The sequence below is a fragment of the Capra hircus genome, chromosome 18, assembly GCF_001704415.2.
Source record: "Capra hircus breed San Clemente chromosome 18, ASM170441v1, whole genome shotgun sequence".
Lineage (NCBI taxonomy): Eukaryota > Metazoa > Chordata > Mammalia > Artiodactyla > Bovidae > Capra > Capra hircus.
The window spans coordinates 11,826,872-11,846,754 of record NC_030825.1 but is presented as its reverse complement, the minus strand read 5'-3'; the positions used below and the strand labels follow the sequence as shown (position 1 = coordinate 11,846,754).

Here is a 19,883-nt window from a genome sequence, read left to right as displayed (position 1 = left end):
GCCCCCGGCGCGTGCGCGGGTCACGTGGGGGCGCGGCCCGGGGAGCTGCTGCGGCGGCGGTGACGGGGGCGGTGGCCGCGCGTCTTTGGCGGGACCAGCTTCGAGGCCGCACCGTCTCTGCAGGTACCGCGCCCCGCACCCCCCCCCCCCCCGCGCACCCCCGGGTCCCAGACCTTCCTAGGTTATCTCGGCGCCCGGCGGAGCTTCTGCCCGGCTGCTCGCTCTGCGCCCCACCACGCCCCCCGGGACCAGTGCCCTCCTTGCCGAGAGCCCCGGGACCCTCGGCCCTGTCGTCCCTCCCTTTCCTGGGACTCCCGCCCCCAGCACCCCTCCTTCCTGGCCTGTCCACCCGGAGCGCCTCTTCCCCAACTCCATCCGGGCGTTGCACCCCATGAGGAGCCCGTCTTCTGGGCCCGCCCCTCCCCCGGGACCCGGCCTACCTGGGGCCCCACCCACCCCGAGCGCGGGCCCATCTCTTTCCCGGACGTGACCCGGGTGCTGCCCACGAGTCCCTGAAAGGCACCCATTTGTGCTTCTTTATTCTCGTTTCCAAAGGGACTCGGTCTGAGTGGGGTTTGTTGTCTTCGTCTTTGTTCTGAATGAGAAGTAATTCAGAATAAGGCCGCTCTTGGAGAAAGGGCCCCACCAGCTCTCCAGCGGCCGTGGTTTGTTGGGCCCTGCCGGGTGCTGGAGGGGAAGGGTTATGGGGACCAGGGAGGCTATCGCTGTTCCGAAAGAATGTGCAGCCCGGCGAAGCCCAACCCAGCGGCCCGCTTGGTGATGTCAGCAGGATGCCCGCCTGGGGGTCTCAGAGTGGGGTTCGCCAGGCAGGCCTCTGGACTTTAACAGACCTTGATCTAAATTCCCACCGCCCACTTCTTAGCTGCAGAGTCCTGCTTGTGCCACTTTACCTCCGTAAGCCTCACTTTCCATGTCTGTAAATTGGGCATGATTACAACTCTGCCTGGAAGCGTTGATGAGAGAAGTGCCATGATAGGAAGAAAGCACTTAGTGGAGTCTTTTGCAGAAAGCCAGATTTTAACCCTGAGCGCTGCAAATAGACAATAACTAACATTACTGAACATTAAATTACAGTGGCTGATAGCCAAGGTTTATTGAGTGCTGATGTTCCCAGGTTCTGAGTGCTTCATATGTATGATCTGATTTAATTTTCATTATAATCTTAGGAAGGAAATATTAGCCCTATATTTGCAGGTGATATAAGGAACGCTCCGTGAAGTAATGAAGCAACTTCACCCAAGACACACAGCTCTTACATGGGGAGCCTGGGTTCAAATCCAGGATGTCTGTTTTCTGAGTCCGTGTTTGTGATCACTACAGTAATATTCCACAGACATAGGTAGAGCTCAACAAATTGTTTTTTAAAGCAGATTTTTTTTTTTGAAATAAAAGTCACATAACAATTCACCATTTTAGCCATTTAAACGTGTGCTGTTCATAGTAGCATGTTCACTGTCCACGACCATCACCACTGTTTAATTCCAGAACATTCCCATCATTCCCCAAGGAAATCCCACCCCATTGGCAGTCACTCCCTGTTTCCCATCCTCCCGCCTTGTGGCAGCCCTCCTCTCCTTTCTGTCTCTGGATTTGCCTTTTCTGGACATTTCCCGTACATGGAGTCATATAACGAGTGGCCTTTTGTGTCTGGCTTCTTTGGCTCAGCATACTCTTCTTGAGAGTTGTCCATATCATCACATGTATCCATACTTTGTTCTTTACATTGCTGAATAATATTCATCATGTGGAGAGACCACATTTGTTTGTGCGTTCATCTGTTGTTGGACGCTTGGGTTGTTTCCACTTTTTAGCCATACCGGTTATCTTGGGTCTGTACCCAGGAGTGGATGCTGTTACAAGTTTTAATTCCCATTGCACAAGTGGAGACCTGAAACTGAGGGGTATTGGATCTTGGACAAGAATGCCCATGTTTTGACTCTCTCCATGTAGTTTATGTTAGCGGTATACTGAAACTTGGCACAGGGAGGTAAGGAAACTCCAAAAAGTCATGATACACCAATAACAGCTTCATCAAAGTGCTGATGCAAAGTTGGAGAAGCTTCTCAAGTTATTTCTACCTGAGTGAAATTTGGGCTTTGAACACAAGGCATTATTTGCTTCTATTTGTTAAATAAATACTGTGTACCTAGCACCATGCTAGGGTCTGGGGAGGAACAGTAGAGATGGATGCGACCCCAACCTCACACCATCACAAGGCCACAGGTGGATTAAAGACTTGAATCTGAAAAGCAGAATTGTAAAAAAAAAAACTGGAAAATAATATGGAAAAATATCTTTCTGACCTGGGACTAAGATGGGATATCTGAAATGAGACGTAACAAGCATAACCCAAGCAGGAAAAAGATTGATAAATTGGACTATGTTGATGTTGATACTAAGACATTCATTTCATCAAAAGCAGTTATATAAAGAGACAAAGCATACAGAGGACTAGTATCTAGAATGTAGAAAGAATACTTAGAGCTCTGAAAGAAAAAAAAGACAACGCAATAGAAAGAAGGTCACAAGGGGACTCCCCTGGTGGTGCAGTGGTTAAGACTCTGTATGTCCAGTGCAGGGGGCTTGGGTTTGATCCAGCATGCTGTGTGGCTCAGCCAAAATAAAGAAATACAATTTTTAAAAATTAAAATTTTTAAAAAGTTGATTTGAAAAGAAGTAAGATCAAAAGCTAGAAACAGTCATTTCATAGATAAGAAAACACAAACAGCACATAAACATCAGAAGGGAGTGCCAGCCTTATTAACAGTCAGGAAATGCCAGTGCAGACGATGGTGAGGTCCCATTTCACAGGCAGCCTTTGGCAGGAAGTGAACTGTTGGATGTTGCCAGCCATTGAGAGGAGGCAGCATGGGCTCACACTTGCTGCTGGTGGGTGCGTAAAGTGGCTCAGCTGCTTTGGCAGCATCTGGTTGAACACACGGACGCCCTGTGGCCCAGCAATTCGATTCTTAGGCCTGTCCCTTTGAGAAACTCTTGGTGTATGCACAAGAACGTTGACAGCAGCGCTGTTCATAGTTGTAAAGTCAAAACCAACAAGAACCACCCATCAGCAGTAGACTGGACATGCGAATTGTGTCTGTGCCATGAGACGGTGCAGCAGTGAGAGTTTATGGCCTGCGGCTGCAGAAGTGTGCCTGGGTCTGGAAAACAGCCCTGAGTGAGAGGAACGAGTCACCAAAGGATACGAGTCACCAAAGGATACATGGGCTTGATTCCTTATGTAAGGGGAAAACCAGACAAAACGGAGTACTGTTATTTCAGAATCTGTGGTAGGGTGGTATACAACTATTTACCAAAGAAAGAAGAGAGCAAGGGAATGATTACATCAGAACTCGGGAGACTGATTACCCCAAGGGTGGCGGAAGGGGATGTGACCAGGGAGGAGGCATTGGGCCTTCTGAGACTCTGATTTGATTTGTGGAGTCCTGTGGCCCTGTGACTGTTTTTTATTCTTTGAGCTGTGCATAATAGACAACTTGGGTGTACATTTTTCCAATTTTCTTAAATTGTTGTTTAGTCGCTCAGTCGTGTCTGACTCTGCAACCCCATGGACTGCAGCACGCCAGCCTTCCCTGTCCTTCACCATCTGCTGGAGTTTGCTCAGTCTTATGCCCATTGAGTTGGTGAAGCCATCCAGCCATCTCAACCTCTGTCGTCCCCTTCTCCTCCTGCCCTCAGTCTTTCCCAGCGTCAGGGTCTTTGCCATTGAGTTGGCTCTTTGCCTCAGGTGGCCAAAGTATTGGAGCTTCAGCATCAATGCCTGTTTGGAATTCATGGCACATGAATTTTTACTTTCTTTTAACTTTTAAGACCTTTGGTCTAATTTTTTTGTTACGTTTTCCCAGCTGAGCTGTGAGGGAAAGGCATTTGCTGTTTGTTTTTGCTTGCAGCTTGTCCTGAAGAGAAGGCAGAGCAGCTCCTGGAGGCCCAGAGCTGGCAGAGGAGGTAAGAGGAGACTGCAGGTGGAGAATGACTGGGGAGAATGACTTGGGCAGAAAGACTGAGGACTCGGTCATAGTCAGGCATCTTTTCTGGACTTTTTCCGTCTCACATTCTTGAGAAAAATGGTGTTCAAGGAGGGGTTGAAGTTCCCTTTACACAGCTTCCCCTTGAGGTGAGGTCATTTCCCAAGGCACATGTGACCTCCTTTTAGCTGGAATCTTATTACAGACACGCCTGCCGTGCATTTTTCCCCACAAGTATTTCTTTGGCTCCAATCTATTAGACCTTGATATGTGGCGTCCAGTGTTTTACTAAAAACATTGTTGTAACATCTTAGATATATATCCACGTGTTATTTTGAAGAACAGATTTAATGTTCCAAGTATCTAGTTTGTTTGTTTGTTTGTTTTTTGCTTATGCTCGTATTATTTCTAACTTTATTACATTTTGTTCAAAAAGTACTGTGCATACAAGTATCATGTTTTGCATTTACTTTCCTCATGGCCTGCTCTTTTAGTAAGTGTGACAGATGGCACGTGTCCACTATAAAAGCGTTATTTCAGGAACTCCCACCTTAGGATGTTGGACTCGGAGTCTCAGTTTCTGTGTTCTTCATTGTAAGGAGCTTGTGTTTTCGGTCACTTCTCTGGGAATCTTGAATCAGCTCTGTCCTGGGAAGCAGCCAGTGTGACTGTGAGGGGCCTTCCCAGCCAGCACCTGCCCCCCAGGATGTGGCTCTGTACTGCCAAGGTGTGGCAGGGGACCGTTGGGGAGGTGACCTGTCACTGCCTCATCACTAGCATCTGGAAGCTTTGAGAGGTGCTCATGCATAGCATGCAAAGAGGGGATGCCTTTGAGGTGGAGGACTGTGACCCTGAGGGTTTCCCTGGTGGCTCAGTGGTAAAGAATCTGCCTGCCAGTGTGGTAGTAGTGGGTTCGATCCCTGGGTTGGGAAGATCCCTTGGAAGAGGGAATGACAACCCACTCCAGTATTCTTGCCTGGGAAATCCCATGGACAGAGGAGCCTGGTGGGCTGCAGTCTATAGGGTCACAAAGTGTTGGACACAACTGAGCAACTAAGCACAGCACAGGACAGTGGGGCATTTAGGAATCCTACTGCCTGTTTCTTCAGTTTTTTATCATATTTCTTTAGTATATTTTGTTGGTTTGTAATTTGGCCTACACATTCATATGCATACTCAACACACACACACGTATTTACATTCAGTAGTTTCTTGTTATTTTATGTGCCTGTTAACCAGTGTGGTGTCATTCTTACAGAGTGTTCCATTCCAGAGGTTAATTTGTTTTCTTCACTCTGCAGACCTTGGTTGAGCTCAGATTGCATTGCGGTGGAGTGGGAGGGAATTCACTTGTTCTTCCTTAAGCTTATGCCAATTTTTGCTGCTACTGTCAGGGATTTTTTTCTTAGTTTCAGAAAAAACCTTAGTTTTTTTCTATACAGATTTCTATGAGAGAGGCCACTTCCAGAAATTTTATATAAATTTTGTTTTTGGCTTAAATCTATGTTCTCTTACATAATATTAATAAATGCTATATACCCTTGTGCTTGTGCATATCTGAGCTCCCTGTAGTTTAATTGTGGTCTGTTCTGATCTTTTTGAAATGTGGTCCACTGGAGAAGGGAATGGCAAACCACTTCACTATTCTTGCCTTGAGAATCCCATGAACAGTATGAAAAGGCAAAATGATAGGATACTGAAAGAGGAACTCCCCAGGTCACTAGGTGCCCAATATGCTACTGGAGATCAGTGGAGAAATAACTCCAGAAAGAATGAAGGGATGGAGCCAAAGCAAAAACAGTACCTAGCTGTGGATGTGACTGGTGATAGAAGCAAGGTCTGATGCTGTAAAGAGCAATATTGCATAGGAACCTGGAATGTCAGGTCCATGAATCAAGGCAAATTGGAAGTGGTCAAACAAGAAATGGCAAGAGTGAATGTTAACATTCTAGGAATCAGCGAACTAAAATGGACTGGATTGGGTGACTTTAACTCAGATGACCATTATATTTACTACTGCGGGCAGATATCCCTCAGAAGAAATGGAGTAGCCATCATGGTCAACAAAAGAGTCCAAAATGCAGTACTTGGATGCAGTCTCAAAAACGACAGAATGATCTCTGTTCGTCTCCTAGGCAAACCATTCAATATCACGGTAATCCAAGTCTATGCCCCAACCAGTAACGCTGAAGAAGCTGAAGTTGAACAGTTCTATGAAGACCTACAAGACCTTTTAGAACTAACACCCAAAAAAGATGTCCTTTTCATTATAGGGGACTGGAATGCAAAAGTAGGAAGTCAAGAAACACCTGGAATAACAGGTAAATTTGGCCTTGGAATGTGGAATGAAGCAGGGCAAAGACTAATAGAGTTTTGCCAAGAAAATGCACTGGTTATAGCAAACACCCTCTTCCAACAACATAAGAGAAGACTCTACACATGGACATCACCAGATGGTCAACACCAAAATCAGATTGATTATATTCTTTGCAGCCAAAGATGGAGAAGCTCTATATGGTCAACAAAAACAAGACCAGGAGCTGACTGTGGCTCAGATCATGAACTCCTTATTACCAAATTCAGACTTAAATTGAAGAAAGTAGGGAAAACCACTAGACCATTCAGGTATGACCTAAATCAAATCCCTTATGATTATACAGTGGAAGTGAGAAATAGATTTAAGGGACTCAGATAGATAGAGTGCCTGATGAACTATGGAATGAGGTTCATGACATTGTACAGGAGACAGGGATCAAGACCATCCCCGTGGAAAAGAAATGCAAAAAAGCAAAATGGCTGTCTGGGGAGGCCTTACAAATAGCTGTGAAAAGAAGAGAGGCGAAAAGGGAAGATATAAGCATCTAAATGCAGAGTTCCAAAGAATAGCAAGAAGAGATAAGAAAGCCTTCCTCAGCAATCAATGCAAAGAAATAGAGGAAAACAACAGAATGGGAAAGACTAGAGATCTCTTCAAGAAAACTAGAGATACAAGGGGAACATTTCATGCAAAGATGGGCTCGATAAAGGACAGAAATGGTATGGACCTAACAGAAGCAGAAGATATTAAGAAGAGGTGGCAAGAATACACAGAAGAACTGTACAAAAAAGATCTTGATGACCCAGATAATCATGATGGTATGATCACTAATCTAGAGCCAGACATCTTGGAATGTGAAGTCAAGTGGGCCTTAGAAAGCATCACTACAAACAAAGCTAGTGGAGGTGATGGAATTCCAGTTGAGCTATTTCAAATCCTGAAAGATGATGCTGTGAAAGTGCTGCACTCAATATGCCAGCAAATTTGGGAAATCAGCAGTGGCCACAGGACTGGAAAAGGTCTGTTTTCATTCCAATTCCAAAGAAAGGCAATGCCAAAGAATGCTCAAACTACTGCACAATTGCACTCATCTCACATGCTAGTAAAGTAATGCCCAAAATTCTCCAAGCCAGGCTTCAGTAATACGTGAACCGTGAACTCCCTGATGTTCAAGCTGGTTTTCGAAAAGGCAGAGGAACCAGAGATCAAATTGCCAATATCTGCTGGATCATGGAAAAAGCAAGAGTTCCAGAAAAACATCTATTTCTGCTTTATTGACTATGCCAAAGCCTTTGACTTTGTGGATCACAGTAAACTGTGGAAAATTCTGAGAGAGATGGGAATATCAGACCACCTGACCTGCCTCTTGAGAAATCTGTATGCAGGTCAGGAAGCAACAGTTAGAACTGGACATGGAACAACAGACTGGTTCCAAATAGGAAAAGGAGTACGTCAAGGCTGTATATTGTCACCCTGCTTATTTAACTTCTATGCAGAGTACATCATGAGAAATGCTGGATTGGAAGAAACAAGAGCTGGAATCAAGATTGCCGGGAGAAATATCAATAACCTCAGATATGCAGATGACACCACCCTTATGGCAGAAAGTGAAGAGGAACTAAAAAGCCTCTTGATGAAAGTGAAAGAGGAGAGTGAAAAAGTTGGCTTAAAGCTCAACATTCAGAAAAGGAAGATCATGGCATCTGGTCCCACCACTTCATGGGAAATAGATGGGGAAACAGTGGAAACAGTGTCAGACTTTATTTTTTTGGGCTCCAAAATCACTGCAGATGGTGACTGCAGCCATGAAATTAAAAGATGCTTACTCCTTGGAAGAAAAGTTATGAGCAACCTAGATAGTATATTCAAAAGCAGAGACATTACTTTGCCGACTAAGGTCCACCTAGTCAAGGCTAGGGTTTCCCAGTGGTCATGTATGGATGTGAGAGTTGGGCTGTGAAGAAGACTGAGCGCTGAAGAATTGATGCATTTGAACTGTGGTGTTAGAGAAGACTCTTGAGAGTCCCTTAGACTGCAAGGAGATCCAACCAGTCCATTCTGAAGGAGATTAGCCCTGGGATTTCTTTGGAAGGAATGATGGTAAAGCTGAAACTCCAGTACTTTGGCCACCTCGTGAAGAGTTGACTCATTGGAAAAGACTTTGATGCTGGGAGGGATTGGGGGCAGGAGGAGAAGGGGACAACAGAGGATGAGATGGCTGGATGGCATCACTGACTCAATGGACGTGAGTCTGAGTGAACTCCGGGAGATGGTGATGGACAGGGAGGCCTGGCCTGCTGTGATTCACGGGGTCGCAAAGAGTCGGACACGACTGAGCAACTGAACTGAACTGACCCTCACTGAGAGCACGTGGTTGGCTCAGGCCTTGGTGACTCCCCTGGTCTGGTCTAGAAGGAAGTTTATCAACCTTGGTCGTGCCCGGCCTTCCTCTGCCTCTCTGATTGCAGGTGCACACACATACACACCAGTTCATATGGCATTTTAAGTTGTTTTGTTAGGTATCAGTCTCTCCTCCTAAGCAGTTGTTTGCTTCATCTTTGAAACCTTAGCGTCCATCCCAGTACATGGCAGGTAAAGATGCTTGCTGTGTGGATACTACAAGAGTCATATTGGGATTTTCTCTCCCCGAACACAAGGGGCCAGGCAAGGATGACGGTGTGCCAGTGATGCCAGCCAGATGAAGTGTGCTTAGCCACTGTCATTTCAGAAAACCATGTCTTCAGGTTCGGGGAGTATCTCTTTTTAAAATGTACATTTATGAACATTATTTATACATAATGCAATTTACATTAAAAAGAATTAGAGCATAGTTTTGTCTCAAAGTGAGTTGTAAGGTCTTTGAGGCCGAAGTGTTAGTCGCTCAGTCCAGTCTGACTCTCTGAGACCCTGTGGACTATAGTCCACCAGGCTCCTCTATCCGGGATTTTCCAGGCAAGCACACTGGAGTAGGTAGCCATTCTCTTGTCCAGGGGAGCTTTCTGATCCAAGGATTGAACCCCGGTCTCCTGAATTGCAGGCAGTTTCTGTACTGTCTGAGTGACCAGGAAGCCCCCTTTGAGGCCGAGGCTATGTCCTAATAGTGCCTCTATTTTTCATACTTTGTCTTTACAGGGATAGTAGGTCCTCTGTGCTTGCCGGTTTTGCATAAATAAATTCAATAAAAGAAATAAACGTTACTCTCAGCTGTTACGTGGATTAAAAAGTCTGTGCCTGTCACTAAGCTGGGCTGGGAACTCCTTAGGCCTCAGAGCATATTGTGTTTATTGTCGTATCCATAACATTTAGCTCAGTGCCTGGAGTTTAGTAGGAATTTGGTACCTCTTGATAATCATGTTGACTAATCTTCTTGGATGGAAAGAACTTTGTAAGCTGCAGACGTTAAGTAATGATATCATAAATTGGCTGGATCCACGGGCTACATGCATTTGAACAGTTACTGTTATTTGAATGCAAAATTGTCAGGCCCTCATGTCTCAAACATCCTTCTTCACCCAAACTGTGTGTTCCTTTCAGTTACTAAGCAGAGACAACCTTTCTTGCTCTCTGCCCCTGCAGGCCGCCATGGCTGCCGTCGACAGCTTCTACCTCTTGTACAGGGAAATCGCTAGGTCCTGCAACTGCTACATGGAAGCCCTCGCCTTGGTTGGAGCCTGGTACACGGCCAGAAAAAGCATCACCGTCGTCTGTGACTTCTACAGCCTCATCAGGCTGCATTTCATCCCGCGCCTGGTGAGCAGAGCGGACTTAATCAAGCAGTATGGAAGATGGGCGGTCGTGAGTGGTAAGAGATGAGATTTCAGTTCTTGCCTGATTTAAAAACGAAGTCATCTTTTGCATTTGATCTGTGTTTTAAGTTGGATGCTTCATTCAGGGACTTACTGAATTTAATCATGTTTTCATGGGATAAAGAAATAAAACTTCCTCTGTTATGATTATGTGCACCTTTCTCACCGCTCATCTTGGTAGGTGTGCCCCTGTATTTGTCCTCCTGTCGCCTCTTGTTCCCCATCCAGCCTTGCCTTCCTGCTGCTTGCTTTTCCTTCTTGCTCTCGGTTTTGAAAGTGTCCTTACAAATTGGTACCACTTTCAGAAATGCTTCTCTTCTTTTAAATTTCATTTTCATTTACCATTGTTTCCTAGGAAAGTACCTCCTGACACTCACAGAGACCAGACGAGGCTTTGAGAGCAGTCTCCCACTGTGTCTCACAGTCACCTTGGCAAACGTAAACAGTGCTTCCTCTACCTGTCAGAGTGTCTGGGCGAGCATTTGATTAGCTTGTGTCATTTGTATTACGGTTTCCACCTTGTGCTTGACTGATTACTCACAGAAGCGAGCTTATTTCTAGTGTGAATCCTCTGATTAAACCCAGACCCGGGGTATTTAAAGTCCATTTTAAGGGTCGCACCGTGAAATGAGTTTGCTCCCTTTGCCGGCTTGTCCTGTAGGTGCCACGGACGGGATCGGAAGGGCCTATGCAGAGGAGCTGGCCAGCCGTGGGCTCAACATCGTCCTGATCAGCCGGAACCAAGAGAAGCTGCAGATGGTAGCTAAAGACATAGCTGACACCTACAAAGTGGAGACTGACATCATAGTCGCGGACTTCAGCAGCGGCCGCGAGATTTACGACATGATCCGGGAAGCCTTGCAGGACAGAGACATTGGCATCCTGGTGAATAACGTGGGTGTGTTCTACCCCTATCCGCAGTACTTCACGCAGGTCTCTGAGGACACGCTCTGGGACATCGTCAACGTGAACATCGCCGCGGCCAGCCTCATGGTCCACATTGTGTTGCCAGGGATGGTGGAGAGGAAGAAGGGCGCCATCGTCACCATTTCCTCCGGCTCCTGCTGCAAACCCACCCCCCAGCTGGCGGCGTTCTCAGCGTCTAAGGTAAGCCGCTCCCAGGTGGAAAGTGAAGTCATCATGTAGGAAAACATTTATCACAGTGGTTTGGTCTAGTGTGTTGAGTTCTGTGTCAGCAGCTCATGTTTGCTTGTGCTGTATTTTTTCCCCAGAATGACCATAAGTCTTTTTTTTTCTCTCTTGATTTCTTTCGAGTTCCCAACAAAATCAGTCTTCCCTCTCCTGTTTTATTTAACAGGCTTATTTAGACCACTTCAGCAGAGCATTGCAGTATGAATATGCTTCCAAAGGAATCTTTGTACAGAGTTTAATCCCATTCTACGTGGCTACCAACGTGGCCACCCCTGGCAGCTTTCTGCACAAGTGCCCGTGGTTGGTGCCTTCCCCAAAAGTGTATGCACATCATGCTGTTTCTACCCTCGGCATTTCAAAAAGGACCACAGGATACTGGTCCCATTCCATCCAGGTAACCAGCCGTGTGTGCTCAGCTCTCATAATTAAGGTTAAGGCATCCTAAACCTTTCCAAATGATAGATACATGGGAATCTGGTTGAAACCTGATGCTGGAAGATGAGGATCGTAAATTTTGATTCTCACATCTCAGTGATTCCAGTTCAGTCACTGAATTCTCTTCTGTGGATTTATTATGTTAAGAACATTCGAAAGTTCCAGCTGCATGACATCTAGAAGAGGAAATTTGCTGTTTTAATGTCAGTAGAGTAAGCTCCACCCTGCCCCTCAAACCCCAGTTCTCTCTGACAGTACTGACCATGGATGCATTTTGCTCTTTGACCTGCCTTTTATTCCTGGGATGATTTGGAATTCTTACCTACATGATCTGCTATTCATATCACACTGAGTAAAGATGGAATCGTATCACTGCATGTAGGTCTGTCCTGCCTACTTAGAGGAAGGGGTGAGTGGGCAGTGATCCCATTTCTGTTCCCCAGAGAGTCTAGCATAGGGTCTTGTGCAAAAGCGGGTACTCAATGCAGCATCACCTAAGGTTATTTTCCTCTTTTGTATTTAAGGTGATTGGTGATGTTTGTTGGCTTAAATCATTGCTGATCTGTGCAATTTGTTGTCAATGGCTTTGGATTCTAACCTTGTAATCCTTTTCTCTTTCATCTTTAGTTTCTTTTCGCACAGTATATGCCTGAATGGCTCTGGGTGTGGGGAGCAAATATTCTCAACCGTTCTTTGCGTAAGGAGGCCTTATCCTGCAAAGCTTGAAGCCGGATGATGGTTGGGAAGTTTGACCAACTCGTGGGAGCCTGCAGTATTCTACATTTGGAGGGATACATGGAATTTATCTTCTGCATTTTTTTTCACGACTGATTATTTAGCATACTCTTGACTCATCCTTTGCAAAACAAACATAAACCTTTTAAGAGTGCTGTGGGAAAGCCTTCAGGGCCCCACAGAGGGCACAGAGTGAATACCACTGTGGCACGAGAACTGACGGAGGAAACCTAAAATGTGATGTGTGCTTTTGTTTTTCAAACTTTTCAGAAGTTGTGTGATTTATGTTGTTCTAGGAGCTCCAGTAATACGATACTGAAATATGATATAACTTGCCAGCTCTTACAGTCTCACATGTTTCTTAAGGGAAATTATCAATGTCAGTAGATGAATTATAGCATTGGATTTCAAATGTCCATCAGGAAAGACTACTGAAAAGTGTTATTTTCCAGGTAAGATTGCTGGTATGATTAGTGGAAACCTGTATTATACTGTGTAGCTTTAGTCGTTTGGCTCTCTGTATATGAAATGCTGCTCTTCAACTGATAATTAGAGAACCATGTGTGTACATATGTTGTGTACATCCGGGCAACTTTATTTATTGGTAGTTTACTTTAAAAAAGATTTCTCGTCAAGATGTCTTAATGTAGCACCCAAAGGGGTATTAAAATTCTACATTATTATTTTTCATACTAAACAAGGCCGCCTAATTTTGTGCTATAGGTTTGCCATATATAATGTCACCTAACAATGTTCTGTTTTTTTTTTTTTTAATCTACTAAGGAATTCATTCATTCATAGATTTGGACATGTGATGACTGACCCTCAGTCATCTCTTGATTTACAGTTACTGTGGATAAGTAGTGACTTCTCAGCCTATGACCCATTTTATAACTGAAGTTTAGCCCTCTAGAACTTCTTATACCTGGTTGTGAAACACTTTTCTGTGTAATATTATTCCATCCCAGTAGCATTAATGATATAAATATCAAGTATTTATAGAATAATAGTTAAAATATGGACAAATTACGTGTGTGAAAAGACATACTGTATCTCTTGAAATCAAGCTCATTCTTGATTCGTGTTACAAATTTGTATGTTATAGTGAACACTTTAATTGGTGTGAAGATAATTAATGCCCAATAACCACCACTATATGGGTTTGTACTGAAACCTACTGTGTAGTCTTTTTGGTTCAGGTCTTATGAAGCCAAACGTTTTTGAGAACCACATACCTAGTGCTTTGACAATTGTACATCACTAGACGAATATGACAGTATGTGCACATTTGAGATCCAGAGTTTAATATTGCAGCGCTGATGCAGAAACCAGTTAATTGAAATCAGGACTTTTATGGAATCGCTTACTCCTGAGCTGATATCTATTATGAGGAGGCCTGAGCATGCTTTTATTTTATGCCCACAGTTTTGCCAGTGACATTGCCTTAGTATTTCCAGACCTGACTTGAACTCAGGATCAGAGGTTAAATTCAGAAGCTCTTCCATCTACAGATCAGGTCTTCATCTCACAAGAGGAAGAACTGCAGTGCGGAAAGTCACATTCCAGTGATTCTACACGGAAGTGATGACTTTGATGGCGTTAGCTGGAAGCCTTTGTCATATTTGGCGTTTCCCCACCTGACAGTTAATTGATGGTCATTAAGACTATAGAGAAAACTTGACTTCATGCCACATTGACTTGAACTTTGACATATAATAAGCAGCGATGTGATGTAAAAATACCATATTTATATTTAAGGTGATGTGTGGTACAGCAGTGTCTTATAGATTAGATGTTGGATCATTGTTACATGATGAGACTAAGTAAACCATGTCAGTGATGTTTTAAAATTCTCTTCTTGGCAGGACGTATGTAAATATACTGATCGGTGCAAAGTTCACGAAAGATAAAAACCAAGAATCTTCCTTAGGTTTCACCTTTCCCAGCGCTCATTTGAGAGTCATAATTGGACCAGTGTAGCTGGGGTTTCTTATTAAGGATGTGGGAAATAAACCTTTGAAACAACCTGTGACCTGAAAATTTAACAATAAAAGCAGTTGCTTCTGCTTCCTTTAGAAGAGGTATTTGTCCGTATGTTTGGAAAGAGAGAAACATTTTCCCCCCCATAGAAACAAATATTTTAAAATTATAAAAAATTAATCTCTGAACACCTGTGACACTAATTCATTAAAAGCTGATAAATCAGTCAGAAAATCGTGCATAGCCATATGTCGCACAAATCTTGAAACTACAGAGTTGATTTTTTTGCTCTCATTCTGATAGGTTGAGTAAGATAAAGGCCAATTTTTGTTCTTGACATGGGTGATTCGGAGATCACTGGTGGTTTTGCCATGATCCATTTTTCTTTGAGTGGTGGGGATGAAAGGTAGCAAGTTCAAGGAGGGGGAAGAAAAAGGGAGACAGTGAGTAGAGAGCTCTTCTGAGGAATCTTGCTTTGTTTTGCTTTCACCTCAGTTACTTAAAATCTTGGCACATTTGGGTTAAATGGCATCTCAAGTCTTGATACTGTGTACACTCCGAAATCAGTCTTTCTTTCTGTGTCTCTGGACTGTTACTCTTTAAAATGCATTCAGGTTAAATAAAGATTTACCTTCCCATGGGATTACAAATGCTTTATTATACACATGAAGTGTTAGTTTAGGGAGTTACCAGAACCTGGAGTGGTTGAAAACCGGTAGACCAGGATTCTGGGGTGCTCAGGCCCCCTTGGTAAATTTCCAGGCCACCTCCTGTCATGGCCCAGGCCCCCTGCAGTTTTGAGGGCTCTCAGGAGCTGCAAAGTTCTCCTCCCCTTCAGTGTCACAGGACAAGGATGTTTGCGATTCACTAACCTACCTGTGTTCTAACAGTGGGGCTCTGTATTCAATGGCAGGGACTTAAAGGGCTGTTAAAAGAACCCTGATTAGAACAGCAGTTAATTTTAAGATCAAGTCCCTTGTGTGGTGGTAGGAGGGGAGTGCTCTCGATTTACAAATGCAAGGGTCAGGAATTCTCTGAAAGTTCCTAACACTGATGTGATCTCAGGAGGTGGGGAAGAACTGATCAGGTGTGGGTTGGTCGAGTACAACCACATTTATTGAATATATTGTGTGTCAAAGTCTGTATGTGTATGCTTCATTTAACCTTCATCCTTTGAGGGAGGTATTCATATCTCCTTTGGGTGAGGAAGTTGAGTTCCAGAGAGCATAGATACAACTTGCCTAAGATCACAAAAAGCTAGTAGGTGATTCTGTTTCTCTGCTATATCAGTTTGGTTAAATATTGTTAAAAGGAATATGCAGTGCTGTGGTTTCTAATATTGGGGCATTATCCAGGTGCTGTAGAAAGGTCAAACAAGATACAAGCAGTTTTATCTCAGGACACAGCACATCATTTGTCATCAGCATGACCTAAAACAGGCTTTCAGTCCCCCTTGCGTGCCAGCTCAGTCGTGTCCGACTGTTTTACAACTCCATGAACTGTAGCCCTCAAGGCTCATCTGTCTATGGAATTTTCCTGGCAAGGTTGTCATTTCCTTTTCCAGGGGATCTTCCCTATCCAGGGATCGAACTTGCGTCTCCTGCATTGGCAGGCAGATTCTTTACCACTGCCGCCACCTGGAAAGACTTTCCATCCCCTAGTTGTCCCCAATGTCTAGTGTGGATCAGCTCAACAGTTAGACATTAAGTGGGTGATTTTAGTATCTCAATCACCCAGACAATTGGGGGGGGGCGCACTTTTAGGGAGTTGAATACATTGATCTTTGTTTCTTCAGAACGGGTCACCGCTTGGCGTCCGTGGTCCAGGCGACGCTGGGAGGGGTTAAGAGTAGAGCAGACCGGACTTCAGGCCGGGGTCTCGCCTGTCAGGGTGGGAGTCTGGTGAGTACTCGCACCATCCGGCCTTAAGTAAGCACTTGACTCGCCTGTATCCGAGCTGCAGCGAGGGTTAAACGGGTAGAGGTTTGCAGGGCGAGCGCCGCCGCACCTGGCTCTACAGGCCCCAGGAGGAGAGCACTGGATGAATATGAACGTTCAGTGGCTGTTCCGCCACGGCTGTCCTCCGAAAGGCTGCGCCCGCTCGGGGGCCATACAGGTTTCCTGAGCTCTAGTGAATTCCCCCATCCGCCCACTCCAATCGTCCTTTCTCCCGACTGGGGCCGAGTCCCAGCAACCTGACCCCGCCCCTGCCCCAGGGCCACAAACGTCGCGAGACCTCCACCCTTCCTCCCGGCCAGGGTGCCCCCCGCCCCGGGACCTCGGCGTCCAGCGCGCGCACGCAGGGCACGCACGGTCGGCAGGGTCCGGCGTTCCGGGCCGTCGGTGTCCCCGCCCCAATCGCGCAGTCTCGCGAGAGTTGGGAGTAAACAGCCCCGAATGGAGACCCGAGGCGTGTTTGCGGCGGAGGCGCCGTTATCCCGGGCCCAGCAGACCCGAGCCTGAGGCGGCCGCAGGTAAGTCAGGCAAGTCCGCTCCTCTGAGCCGCCCGCCCTCCCTACCTGTCGCCTGCGCGCTCTGGCTTGCTTGCCGCGCTCGAGGCCCCGAGGGCGGGGGTCTGTTGGGGCGGGGGCGGCGGCGGCGGGGCCTCTCTGCGCCCCTGGAGCCGCGCGGGCGCGAACCGGGCGGTACGGGGGCGGCGGTGGGGGGGCGCGGGGAGGACGAGCGGTGGCGACGTGCCGGTGCGCCGCTTGCCTGCCCGCGGGAGCCGCGCCGTCCCGCCGCTCGCCCCGGCCGGACTGCCGGCCGGTTTCCCCGCCTGGCCCTCTTTGCGCGTTGACACGCCACGGTGGTCGCTCAACTTCCCCGCTTCCTTTATCTGAAGTGAACTTTGACGGAGTCACACCGTGTGCTTGGTCCGGGCCCTCAGCCTCGGAACAGACCGCGGTTCTCGGTCTGCTTCCCAGAGGGGAGCCTGCTGTGGGGTCTTAAGGGACCTCGATTCCTGCCCCTTCCGAGTCTGGTTTTTCATAAATGCGGGGTAAGAACCTCGCCGGTTATTTGGGTCGGGGAGGTTCTGGTTGACTCTCAGGCCCGTAGGAGTTTCACGTGCTGCCTAAGACTGTTGTACACCGTCTCCTTTACGTTCATTTAAGATGTTTTCCCCTTGTCTGGGTTAGCGCCCTTGAGACTTTTGGCCTATTTGCCTATGCAGATTAAGTTAAATATTTACTTTAGATTCCGAAGGACACTTCCAAGTAAGAGAGTGGCCTAAGGTCTCGGAGTTGAACTGAAGAATTTCATTTCCTTTGGCCCTATAGTCTTGACTGCTGGTAAGTAGCGCTCTCGCTTCAAGGTTTCAGTTTGCCTAAGTATAAAAATGAGGGGTTTGGAGAACAGTGATTTTTTTTTTCCCCCCAACTTTTAATCTGCAACACCCATTTTACATATATATATATATGTATATACACACACTTTTTTTAACGTGAGCGCTTTATTAAGGTTAAAATTACTGTTTTTAAGTGTGCTTACTCAGCTTTTTTTCCCTGTAAATTTGCAGTTGTGCAATCATCATAATCCAGTTTTAGAACATTTCTTCCATCCCCAAAAGATCCTCCATAGTGCCCATTTGCAGTCAGTGACCATTTCTAACTCCTGCTCCAGGTGACCACTAATTTACTGTCTCCTTAGACTTGTCTTTTTTGAATATTTTGTGTATTTAGATGGGGTTATATGTGAGTATTGTGTCTGGCTTCTTTTGTTTTTCATACTATTTTTAAACTTCATGTAATTTGTACCTTGTATCAGTGTGCCATTCTTTTTTTTTTTTTTTAATTGAAGTATAATTGCTTTACAACGTTGTATTAGTTTCAGGTGCCCAGCAAAAGTGATTGATTTTTACATATGTATATTCTTTTTCAGATTCTTTTCCATTCTAGGTTATTACAAGATATTGAATATAGTTCTCTGTGCTATACAGTGCTAACTTGCTTCAGTCGTGTCTGACTCTGTGTGACTATGAACTGTAGCCTGCCAGGCTCCTCTGTCCACAGGATTCTCCAGGCAAGAATACTGGAGCAGATTGCCATGCCCTCCTTCAGGACATCTTCCTGACCCAGGGATCAAGCCCATGTTTCTTCACAGCTCCTGCATTGGGAGGCAGGTTCTTAACTAGTAGTGCCACCTAGGAAGCTCATGATGTACAGTGCCATGGGCGGAGTTCCTCACGCTGGCCCCTGGCAGTACAGTATGTCCTTGTTTATCTTTACAACCGCTTTGACTCTTTGCTTAGAATTCTCCAGACAAGAGTACTGGAGTGGGTTGCGGTTCCCTTCTCCGAGGGATCTTCCTGACCCAGGGATTGAACCCGGGTCTCCTGCCTTGCAGGCAGATTCTTTACCATCTGAGCCATCAGGGAAGCCCCCATATATAGTGTTGTATGTCTGATAATCCTAAACTAGTTTACCCTTTCCCTCAATACTTCATTCCTTTTTACGGGACACTAATAGTCCGCTCTTTGCATGTAACACATTTTGTTTATCCATTCATGCAGGACACTTCTTTCAGATAATGTTTTTTGTTGCCATGTATGAAGCAGATGGCTAGAGCCCTTTTTGTTAGAGGTGGGGAGGGGGACACCTGGTTTGGCCAGGTGGGACCCTGGCCCTAAGCTAACTCCCTTGTGCTCCCCAAGTACTCTTATAATCAGGAATTGGTTGCGTCTGTAAAGAAAGCGTTTCTAGTCTAGTGCTTGCAGAGCCTTAGAAGCTCCTTGGACCCCATGGGATGTTGCAGGCTCCCTTCTGAAGAGTCAGGAGGTTTGATCATCCTCTTCGCGTCCTTCTCATGTTGTGTGATTACCTTGCCTGTCAGTCTTGTGGGAGATGGTTCTTGTCCCGCCTGCTGTCTCTTTCCTTTGTGTGGCAGCCACAGTGCCAGAGTAACTAGAGGCTGCAGGCCCAATAGACTGCATGTGGCTCCTGGTGCAGTGCTTTAAGTGGAGTGGGGGGGGGGCTGTATTTGCATCTGCCCCTTTACATCAGAAGAGAGTTGAGATTCTGCATATATTTTATTGGAAGAACTTGGCAAGTCCAGCCCTTGATGACTTGAAATATTAAGAATGGGAGATGGACCTTGGTCTCTCAGTGTATGGTCTGAGTCAGCTTGAGACTGATTTCCTCCTCCCTGTGGCCTAATTAGTTTTGACCTGATACAGAAATCTGTTCACTTGGTTTATTAATATCGAGGATGTCTTTTTTCCTAAGGTTAAGGAATGAGTTTAAGATGCGGCAAGTGCGAGCCTCCTGTGTGGCTGGCCGGTCCTGGATGGTGGGAGGGTAAAGAGAGTGAGGAGACAGCAGCAGCCTCTGTGAAAGAGCAGACAATAAAAACAGTGTGGGCCATGACTCTGGACTTTGGTGCTCTTGACTTGCAGGGCTGAATTTCCCCCTATAAAACCTACTGATGGCTGAATGTGCCAGAATGAATGGTTCAA

General features: G+C 45.8%; 2 protein-coding genes across 3 annotated transcripts in view; both read left to right on the top strand.

Annotated features, from left to right (window-relative positions):
• On the top strand, positions 18–14,530 carry HSDL1 (hydroxysteroid dehydrogenase like 1). Of its 2 annotated transcripts, XM_018061780.1 has the most exons (6): positions 18–123; positions 3,933–3,987; positions 9,901–10,126; positions 10,792–11,237; positions 11,449–11,676; positions 12,345–14,530. In XM_018061780.1, the coding sequence occupies exons 3-6, from the start codon at positions 9,907–9,909 to the stop codon at positions 12,441–12,443; spliced, it is 993 nt and encodes a 330-aa protein (XP_017917269.1). In that variant the 5' UTR covers positions 18–123; positions 3,933–3,987; positions 9,901–9,906; the 3' UTR covers positions 12,444–14,530. The 2 variants fall into 2 exon arrangements, with proteins under 2 accessions (XP_017917269.1, XP_017917268.1); XM_018061779.1 differs by lacking the exon at positions 3,933–3,987.
• The window catches only part of MBTPS1 (membrane bound transcription factor peptidase, site 1), a 45,162-nt gene continuing 42,063 nt past the window's right edge, over positions 16,785–19,883 (top strand). Inside the window, exon 1 of the mRNA XM_018061778.1 lies at positions 16,785–16,905. The gene's annotated coding sequence lies outside the window, so the exon portion shown is untranslated. The remainder of the gene's footprint in view (positions 16,906–19,883) is intronic.